The sequence below is a fragment of the Anoplophora glabripennis genome, unplaced genomic scaffold (assembly GCF_000390285.2).
Source record: "Anoplophora glabripennis isolate ALB-LARVAE unplaced genomic scaffold, Agla_2.0 scaffold1008, whole genome shotgun sequence".
Lineage (NCBI taxonomy): Eukaryota > Metazoa > Arthropoda > Insecta > Coleoptera > Cerambycidae > Anoplophora > Anoplophora glabripennis.
In genome coordinates, this window is record NW_019417169.1 from 101661 (window position 1) to 113134 (window position 11474).

Below are 11474 nucleotides of genomic sequence, written 5' to 3' on the forward strand. Positions count from 1 at the left end.
TCGTAAGCATTCCGAACAGGGTAGGATTCTGCTTAAATTCAAACTCACGGTTCAATTCTGCTGCCATTTTATTAATTTTTTAATAATAATTTTCCAGTCCGCCAGCTGGAAATCGGAATTTTCACGGGGTATGAAAAATCGATTACCACATATCTAATTTTAATTTTTTCCACTTTTAAATTTACTGTACAAAATAGTGATATAAGTGTCCGACGATTTAATGTCCGCAAATTATTAAAAAATCAATAAATCAATGATCGTGATGAAATTTAATTTTTTCACTCCAAAAATTTCATTTTTATAAATGGTTATTAATTATTATGTAAATTATTATTTGTTTCAAATAAATAATTATAATATTGCTTATTTTTTGCTTAAAAATTTAAAAGTTATAAACAAATGAAGTTATTTTTGAGGCGATTAATACGATCTTAGTGCATAATGCATTATTTCTAAATAAATTAATATTATACTTGATATAAAAATCCTTTTTTCTCTTTCAAGTTTTCATTCGCGTTTGTTATTTTTCTTTACAAAAATTTTCCTATTTTTCTAAAAGAAAATCCCAAAACTTTTGTGCATAATTTTTTTACACCATACATAATTTTTTGAAATCGTTTAATTCTTTTCTCGATATTTATTTGGCTAAATTGAGTATATAGACATTTACAATTACAAAAATAAAACTAAAAATATATACAGGGTGTTTCAGAAAGACCTCCCGTAAATAAAGGGGGTGATGGTATGATAAAAAATGAGAATTTTTTGTCTTATGAACTCTATGTCTATCTCCTCTTGTTTTCGAGATACAGAGAGACAAAATAAAAATTTTTAAATAACATTTTTATGAAAATTTCCATATAGTGCGAAATATTTTTATGAAATTTCGTAGTTCGAGGTTTTTAAGGGTGCCAAATACGCTAGTCTAATTATTTTTTGTATATTTCATAGAATGCGCTAGTTATGCTACATTCTTATTACAATTTAAGTTACATTTTTTTTAATGTTAGGTTTTTTACCAGGCTATAATTTCTATTGTACAATTTTATTTTCTAAAATAATGTACTCTTGTTAGAACTTCCTAATGTGGACGATTTTCGAGAAAAAAGGCTTTTAATTAAACTCTTACAATATTACACTATAAAATATGTGACTTTTCTCAAAGTAAGCTTGAGCTTTGAGAAGAGGAGATAGACATATAGTTCATATGTGTGGTAATTGATTTTCAATACCGTTATTTTGGCATGTTTCCACCGGTAGACACGTCAATGTCGGAGGAATTTCTGTCGGACAAATTTAAATCGGCATTTGCAACAAAATTTCCAGTAACTTAAGCTAAAAATAATAGATGTGGTCTTGAGTTTTCAAAACCCCGGGAAATTGCCATGTTTATGGACTTTTCCGAGTGGAAAAGCGAAAGAATCGAGAAAAGCCGCAGAGGAAAAATGTGGTAGACTCGTCAAAACGAAGCTCCTCAGGAGTTATAAAGTATGTGGTAATCAACTTTTCAGAGGGGGCCTGTACTGTGGACTACAACCACATTAACTTGCTTGGGACTAAAATTTGAACATCCTGTATATAACACCGGCAACACTGCACAGTTCACCTACCGTGTAAATACACAGTGGTCAGCAGTACTCAACAGCTTCCCGTTAAAAAAAATATACATGTTTAAATTAGACTTTTTTATTAACTACTTGGTCTATACAGTATATAATAAGCTGTTTGAAATATACAGTGTGTCCCGTTTTTCAGGTTAACGCCTCTGGAAATGTGAGAAAGCTGTGGATTTTCCTCAAGCCAATTTTTTTTACAAACAGTACCCTGAAGGGAGGTTATATTCTACTAATCATTTTATTGATGTAACAAAAGCCTGGCCTATTACGATTTTTTGATAGGGTCGTTTTTACAGAAAATGGTATTAAGCACTTTTTTTATCAAAAAGATAATATTACCAGGCTATTCAGCACCCATCAAAACAGCCGCATACCAAATTTGAACAACAAATGTCTATCGAGTGTTTTTTTATGTGGTGCCAAACTTCGAGAAATCACTCACTACATCAACTAAAAATTATAATAGACAGGTTAAAGATTGCCATGAAAGTGAAAACAAGTGCCAATCGGACAAAGAAATAGTATAGACACTATAAATTTAACACTTTTAATTGCGGTCATAGTAAAAATAATAATCAACGTACAAAAAATGTAGGTAATGAATTATAAATATTAAATTGTTAAACAAAAAGTTGCAAAATAATCTAAATTAAATTTTAGTTTTCTCGAACTATGGATTTTTACTTTTTGGGTTTTGTAAAACAAAAGGTTTATAAAAACAGACCAAGGAATTTGGATGACCTAATGAATTATTGCATTATTGCTTGTTCAGAGATTACTCCACAACGGCTATGTAAATTATTTTTAAATTTAAGCAGAGGATTGGAAACATGCGTTCGACTGGAAGGTTTGGTGGAGAAAACTAAAACTTAATTTGGATTAACGTTTTGCAATTTTTTTGTATTAGTATTTATAATTCATTACATTTTTTTGCAAGTTATTATTTTTATAATTAATTAATAATAATGAATTAATATAATTAAGAGTATTAAATTTAAAGTACCCATATTATTTCTTTGTCCGACTGGTATTTGTTTTCACTTTCATGGCAATCTTTGACATGCTTATTATAATTTTTAGGTGATTTAGTGATTTTTCGAAGTTTGGCACCACATAAAAAACACTCAATAGACATTTGTCGTTCAAATTTGGTATATGGGTGTTGAATAGCCTGAAAATATTATCTTTTTAATAAAAATATGCCTAATACTACTTTCTGGAAAAACAACCCTTTTAAAAAATCGTAGCAGGCCACACTTTTGTCACATCAATAAAATGATTAGTAGAATATAACCTCCCATCAGGGCACTACTTATAAAAAAATTGGCTTGCGGAAAGTCCACAGCCTTCTCACATTTCCAGAGGTGTTAACCTGAAAAACGGGACACACTGTACATGTACATTTAATACAATATGTCGAAATTATAAACCGTTTGTCATTCGACAGGTGGTTACATTGTGAGAAACAGGAAGCTTTTCAGTTCATAACTAGGTAAGTACTACCGATTTCTACAAATTTTAGTCACTTGCCGGATTCTGCTTTGGTAAGGTTTTCATGTTTCAACCGATGTTTTTCAAGCCAGGAACCTTAGTTAGCACATCGCACAGATCACACCGGTACATTTGCATAGGAGAAGACTATGCTTCAACACATGATAGAGCTCTTTTATTTGGGTTTTTAAACGCATTTATTACGGCTGTACGTTTAGACCTACAAGAAATCTTTATGCTTCAACATGTGATATTTCATACTGTTCTTGTATTTAGTTTCATAATCACAGTCATTACACCTGTACATTTGAACTTGTGAAAGGTATTTATGTTTCAGTTGGTGCTGTTTGATAGTATACTTGTTTTCAGTTTCATAATCACAGTCACTACACTTGTACATTTAAATCTGTGAAGGATTATTATGCATCAGTAGGTGCCTTTTGACATTTTTCTTGTATTTCGTTTTGAAGTCACAGTCATTACACTTATACATTTAAACCTGCGAAGGATCTTTATGTATTAACTGGTGTTTTTTGATATAGCTACTGTACTTAGATTCGTAATCACAGTCGCTACACCTGTACATTTGAATGTGCGAAGGATCTTTATGTTTTAGTTGGTGCCCACTGATATGATTCTTGTATTTCGTTTCGAAATCGCAGTCATTACATCTGTACATTTGTACCTGAGAAGTATCTTTATGTTTCAGTTGGTGAATTTTCATCTTACCCTTTAATTCAGTTTGGTAATTGCAGTCGTTACACCTGTACATTTGAATCTGCGAAGGATCTTTATGTTTCAGTTCATGCTGTTTGATATGATGTTTGTATTTAGTTGTGTAATCGCAATCAGTACAACTGTGCATTTGAATCTGCGAAGGATCTTTATGTTTCAGTTGGTGAATTTTGATATTATTCTTGTATTTAGTTTCGTAATCGCAGTCCTTACACCTGTACATTTGGACCTGAGAAGAATCTTTATGTACTAACTGATGTTTGGTGAAATTACTCTTATTCATTGATTCGTAGTTGCAACCATGGCATTTATAAATCGGTAGCTGTGAAGTGCCCTTATCTGGCAATACCTTGTATTTGGTTTTATAATCATACTCATCACATTTGTTTGAGTCTTTGTGTTTCATATAATGTCTATCAAAACTGGTCCTCCATTTCGTTTTGAAATCACAGAAGTTGCACTTGTACAATTCTGCTTTGGGCTTCACCTGATGCTTAGCAAGGTTAGACTTGCACTTTGGCTTGTAATTACATGACTCGTGCTGGTGCATACGTATTTTTGAAATATTTTTATGCCTCAATAGGTACCTCTGCTTGATTTTCACGTGACATTTGTTCGCTGCTCCATTCTCAACTTTACATCCATCCTCTTGTGCATCTTTACAGTCCCTCTTCTCGAATGGTTCATTATAGAAGGTCTGCTGTAGAGCGTCACTGAAACATTTACATATACAGGGTATTTTTGAAAATGGGGTTTATTAAGGGGTTATAGGTGATGCCAAAATATTGTGTTTTACAAAAAATTATTTTAGTTTCTAAAATTATTAATCATATATGCGAACATAGCATGCCGAAATAAATCAGTGTTTACTGTAATTTCTAATGTCGGAGAAACAAAGAAAAGTCTTAGTTTGTTGCCAGAGTATTAACGAGGTCGTTATTTTCCCAATCTCTTCAATAACCTTGCAACATCGACGATGATTGTGCATGGATGATCTGATGAAGTTAACGGTTGATGCACTGTTTAGAATTTAAGTGTCATTATTGCTTTATTTTTATTTTACTTCGGCTTGAATTTAGTAACTTATCAACCCATCATTTTAAAAGACACATAAGTAATTATTGTATTCAATATACAAATGAAGTACCGATGTACTTAAAAAATTTTCTGACAAAACCAAAACTCCAACTTAGCGCGAAACCCAAAAGTTCGGTCGGACAGTACAAAAAACAAAGTACAGTAGAACACCGATTATCCTCGATCTACGGAATCGAGCGCGGCACGGATAATTGAAAAACACGGATAATCAAAACATTTATTTTCTACATAAGAAACGTAGCAATACATGGGAGATCATGGAGAAAATCATTGAAAATGCAATTTAGGTACATTTATTTTAAGTACCTAGCTATACTTTTTCTGCTTTTCTATAGTTTCTGACGTATTTTACATAAATGCTGACTTACTCAAAGTAGGCCAATAGAAGGAAATTTTATAGATGTTGCTATAAAACATCTTCAATCACATGTTGTCCCTGATCCGTAAGAGAGGAGCTGTCAATGCTATGAGCTCAAAATTCAATTTATTTTTGTTGCATGCATTTAAAACGTGCTTGGAACATGTTTATTTTCCCATACCATTAAATGTTCAATGTAATTTCATTTTTCCGTTACTTTTGGTACAAATACGTTTTGTTTTCTTTGAATTGTTTATATTCCAGCAGATTTTAATGAAATATATTTTTGCTCCTTGTAGTTTTATTTAATTATTTATTTTAATAAATTTAGTTTTTCCAGTAATCGAGAACTACTATGAAATAATAGAACTAATAGCAGGCAATGACATTGATGTGTCATATTTTGTAGCATTGGATACTTGTAAAATTATGTTCCCTTGGTAGCTTTAGTATAATGACAGTTTCAATTGAGGAGTTTTCTTTAGTCACTCTTTTGTTCTGGAAATGTTTTTAAAATATTAATTATAGATTTTGAAGAAACCACAAACTTTTTCCTATTTATTGACTATTTATTACACATGAAACCTTAGATAATCGAGCACTTCTGATTTTATCAAATTCTATTAAAAAGTCTAATATGGTTTCCTTATATTATGATGATTTTAAACCTAAACTCAGTAAGCCACTGTACCAGGGACCATTGTGTTTAATTATATATCATTTGTTTATCAACATACAATAGGCTGAGGTTACATGTTTACACTGTATACTGAAATAGGGAATACGGTCTCCCCTTTATTTATTACTCTGAGGATAATCCGCACCCCGGACAATCTGCACACAGATAATCGGGGTTCTACTGTACAATAAATTATTAAAGCACAAAATTTATCGATATTTCCTTACCCGTCCATATGGTCTTCCGGTTTTATTTGAATTTCTTCAGTTTTAATGTAAGACTGTTTATCGACATTTGAATATTTCACATGTGCATCAAGACAATTCTTTAAAAAAGTGTCATGGGTACGAAGCGAATCAAAGCATGCCATGCATATACAAGGATCCCTGGTAGCATTGACATTCTACAATTAAAAAAATATTAGCATAAATTAATTGGGATTCAGTGTAAAGTTGAAAATACGTCTCTCAATGATTTATATGACAAATAAAAAGGTTAGTAGGTTATTTACTAACTTTATAAAACATTTTCTGTTTATGTAGCTTATATGTTACTAATGGAAATGATTATTTTCTGGCTCATACAAATATTTTCCTAAGAAATGCTTTAAAATATAACTTACAACCTGTGGTATATATGTATCGATTATATCAACGTCCACTTCATTTAGTGCCACAAATCCGTAAGTTACCGGTTGAAAACATAATCGACAGATTGTCCAATCTTCCGACACATCGGTCAACTGAATATTTCCCTTCTCTTTTAGATAGACTTCCTTTAAATCAATCACTGATATTTTACTGGCGTTAATATAAGGAAAAATTAAGTCCTCGGTATCCATACATACCGACTTAAAGTTAAAAGCGGCAAATAATTTTACGGAACATGTTGTACACATGACATGTGTAAGTCTCTCTTCCAAATTCTGAAACGGATTTGCAATTAAGAATAAATGAATTACACTACGGACATAAATGTAATATTGTTAACTTGATCTTACCACATTCGGCAAAACAATCTTTAGAACATCCCTTATGACTTCTTCTATCACCCGGCAATTTGAATTCCTTACAGTATTTAGGCACAGCCTACAAACTGCTTCTTCAAAGATTGTTGCTTGCATAATTCTAATCAGGAATTTCAAACTTGCATAACCATACAGTCAAAAAAACAATGATACCATTCGATAACCGCATTTATATTTCTCTTCTTCTTCTTCTCACGTTGAATTCGTTGACATATGGGACCATGTTTCATATGAAAACAGATGGGTAGGTAACAGCTGTTGAGAGAATATATTACCCTATTTTTATAGTTGCGTACATAAAACAAATAAAATAATTTTAAGAATTCTGTGTATAAAAATTGGAGTAATTAGTAATTACCATCTTCTGTACTGTACTGACACAGTACAACACTAAGGAAAATAATAAAAAATACTTGGTAGAACTAGAAAATGCCAAGAGAGAGAGAGAAACAAAAGAAAATACGCCAATGAGGAAAGCAATGACATATTATAAGATCTCACCTGCGTATGAGGCTATTCTTTCCGAGCATGTGCATTAGGTATAACATGGCCAAAGTTAAATTTTTCCCTTTATTTAAATTTAGGAATATTCTTTTATATCTTTTTGTAAGTTTTAAGCACATTAACTTAAGCGATACGTGAAAATTATGTTGAAACATCCAGATCAGTAAAGTAGGTTGCCTACAAACTTTGATCTTGAGTTGTCCAATGGCGTTGCAGCATTTCTGAGGCGGGGATACGTCATCGGTATTATAATTTAATTTCAACATGGTAATGGGGTAGTTAGTAAACCAAGTGTTTTCGATGCTGCTATAAAATAATGAGACATAATTTATGTAAATGTATAATTTACCTACTTTCAGTGAGAGCAAGAAGCTATTCCAAGTGGTTATCATATACAATGAGCAACATATATTCGACAATAATTTATTGTCAAATTCATCAATCGTATCCATAAGCGTTATTAGCAATGTAATAATTCAATTTTAAATCTACAGATCTCCTCTTTTCAAAGTAACATGGTATGTAACGGATTGGATGCAATAAAAAATTAATATATTTTCGTTTTCTACCTTACAAACATTATTAAAATTCTGGAGCCTTTTTGCAAAATTTTGTAGCCTGTTTCTGTCAGTTTTGATTTTTATCTAGGTTGAAACTTTGATGTTTCTTGTGCATTGTTGATTGTATAAGTTACACTAAAACTAAACTAAATATACTCTATGCTTAAAAAAGTCCTTGATTGTTGCCCCGTTGTAGAATATCTCATTCCAAATCGTGCACCACATCTGTACACATTCATCTTGAATAAGAAAGAGAAAGTTGCACAAAATTAAAACAAAAAAGAATGCTTTTTAACCCATATTGTGTAGTTGAATAAACGGAATAACTTAAAAACTACTCACTTCATAAATATTTATAGGAATTTAAATGTTCTAATTGGTAATAAAGGGAAAATTTGTACACCACTCAATTTTCCAGCCATATAAATAAAACAATGTATTCGTAATAAAAAATTCCATAAGAATTTTTTTTTAAAGTAATAGTTTTCGAATCACTTATAATTTATTCAACTGTGTAATAATAAGCTTGTTTTTGGGATAGGATTTTTCAAATAAAATGGATGTGATATTTTTGCATTGTGAATCAAGTGAATTTGTCTAATTTACATAATATTCAATGGTGTCCAAATTCTGACCAATTTAATGGCATAGCCTCCCAGTAACTCCGCCACTGGTTGTCCAAAAGGCTTGACATTTCAGTCTTGACGTTTTTCGGAAACATTTAATACCCTGTATTCCAAAAAATAGTTGGGATATGAGAATGCATTAAAAAAATCAAGTTTAAATTAGACTTTTTTATTAACACACTGTCAACCAAGTATACAATATCGCTGTTTAAAATATATATACAGGGTGATGAAGCCATAATGCCATTAATTTATAATCCCAATTGTACCTCTTAAATACATCCATTTCTGACTTTAATTTGCACATTGATGGACATTCACACCTGCAAACATTAGTTAGCAAAGGCATTACACCTATATACTTGAATATGCAAAGGATATTTATGTGCCAGTTGATACTTTTTCATCACCATTATCATAATCGCAATCGTTACACCTATGCATTTGGACTTGCGACGGATCTTTGTTTCAGATGGTGCTGTTTGATAGCATTCTTGTATTTAGTGTTGAAGTCGCAGAATTAAACCTGTAGCTGTGAGTCTGTGATGGATATTTATGCCTCAGTTGGTGCAGTTTCATATAACTATCGTATCTAGTTTCGTAATCACAGTCATTACACTTATACATTTGAATCTGCGAAGCATCTCTATGCTTCAGTTGGTGCCGTTTGACATGACTCTTGTATTTACTTTCATAATCGCAGTCACTACACCTGTACAACTGAACCTGCGAAGGATCTTTATGCTTTAGTTGGTGCTGTTTGATATTTACTCTGTATTTAGTTTCGTAATCACAGGCCTTACACCTATACATTTGAACTTGCAAAGGATCCTTATGTTTCAGTTGGTGTGATTTGATATAACCCTTGTATTTAGTTTCATAATTGCAATGGTTACACCTGTACATTTTGACCTGTGAAGGATCTTTATGGTTCAGTAGGTGATTTCTCATATTATCCCTGTATTTAGTTCTGAAATCGCAGTCATTACACCTGTACATCTGAACCTGTGAAGGATCTTTATGCCTCAATTGGTGCTGTTTGATAGAGTTCTTGTATTTACTTTCAAAATCGCACTCGTTACACTTGTACATTTGAACCTGTGAAGGATCTGTATGTTTCAATTGGTGCCTTTTCGCACCATACTTGTATTTAGTTTCGTAATCGCAGTCGTTACACCTGTATATTTGAACCTGCGGAGGACCTTTATGTTCTAATTGGTGCCGTTTGAGATATTTCTTATATTTAGATTCATAATCACAGTGGTTACATTTGTACATATGGACATGAGAAGAATCTTTATGAGTCAGCTGGTGCGGTTTGATATTCCTCTTGTGTTTAGTTTTGTAATCACAATCGTTGCACTTGTACATCTGAACTTGTGAAGGATCTTTATGTTTTAATTGGTGCCGTTTGATATTCCTCTTATATTTAGTTTTGAAATTGCAGTTGTTACACCTGTACATATTGACCTGCAATAGCGCCTCGCTGAAAAAATTAGATATACTTTTCATTTAAATGGGACAAAGCGTTTTAGAGTTATATGGAGAAAAACCAAAATGGCTTGTCAACTTTGCTATCTTTTAGTGGCAAAACAAAACAACTTGGCATAGACGTAAGTTGCATTAAAACATCAGATTTTAGAGGCTTTGTGTGAGCTTTTATTTGGAATGGAAACTGACAGGAAAATTCCTAAAATTCCACCAATGAAAGAAAATATATGTATTAAAAATATTGCTCTACTACAGCTTAATCAATTTTGAAGGGAAAGTTTCTGTGTTGGTGTAATAAATAGTGAATTTGTTTATTATTTATGCACCCATTTAATTGTATAAATCTTGCAAGTACCACAATCAGGCACTGTGACATTTTTTAAGTTACTTTTAAAATATCTTCCCATACCTTCTTTCCTCATCTTCAGATTTTATGTCGACACATTCAGTTTTGATTGACATTTCCATCTCGCCAATATCCAATACTTTGTCCAGGTTTTCAGTCATAACGAATAAATCAGATGGTGACACATCTATTGGATTATCCGTGGTTGCACTATAAAAAATGCCTTTTCATTTTTTTCCCTCCATCTAAACAACCTTTTAAGAAACTGTTGTGCATACGCAAGGAATCAAAACACGCCTTACACATAACGGGTTCTTTGATGATATTTATATTCTGCAAAGTAATTTTTTTTAAATTGTGGTAAATGGTATTGGTAAATGGTATTTAATATCTTTCATACCATTTGAGGTGTCAATTCCTCAATAGCTTCAAGTTCCTCTTCATGTATGCACCTAAACTCACGTTCTACTGGCTGCATACACAATCGACATATTTTCTGACTGTCTGAAACTGACTCACATCTCTTTTCCTTCGTGTACACTTCTCTCATATCGAGCTGTAACATTTTTTTACAATCCACACATGGAATTAATGTGTTATCGGTATTCATACAAGTCGACTTAAATTCTAACACCGCCTTTAACTTTCTTCTGCAAACGTTACATATAACCTCCTTGCTATGTTCAAAATTCTGAAATATACGCAATTTTAACCAAAAAGAAAGAAAATTATATGTATACATGGTGTTTATTAAGAACTTGTACAAACTTTAAAGGGTGAATTTTTGACTAATTTTAAGAAAAAAAGTTCATATGAATATGGATCCCTAGCGGCTTGGTTCTTGAGATACAGGGCACTTGATTTTAAAAAAACTCTTAATTAAAAACTAAACTTACAAAATTCCAACACAGGTTTAACTTTAAACATGTTCTTTTACAAAACG

General features: G+C 31.9%; 1 protein-coding gene across 1 annotated transcript; it reads right to left on the reverse strand.

Moving 5' to 3' along the window:
* Positions 1-2973: 2973 nt before the first annotated feature.
* On the reverse strand, positions 2974-7117 carry LOC108913139 (zinc finger protein 347-like). Its single transcript, XM_018718622.2, has 4 exons — positions 6978-7117; positions 6600-6902; positions 6205-6380; positions 2974-4555 (listed from the first exon to the last, which is right to left on the reverse strand). The coding sequence occupies exons 1-4, from the start codon at positions 7098-7100 to the stop codon at positions 3601-3603; spliced, it is 1557 nt and encodes a 518-aa protein (XP_018574138.1). The 5' UTR covers positions 7101-7117; the 3' UTR covers positions 2974-3600.
* Positions 7118-11474: the final 4357 nt, after the last annotated feature.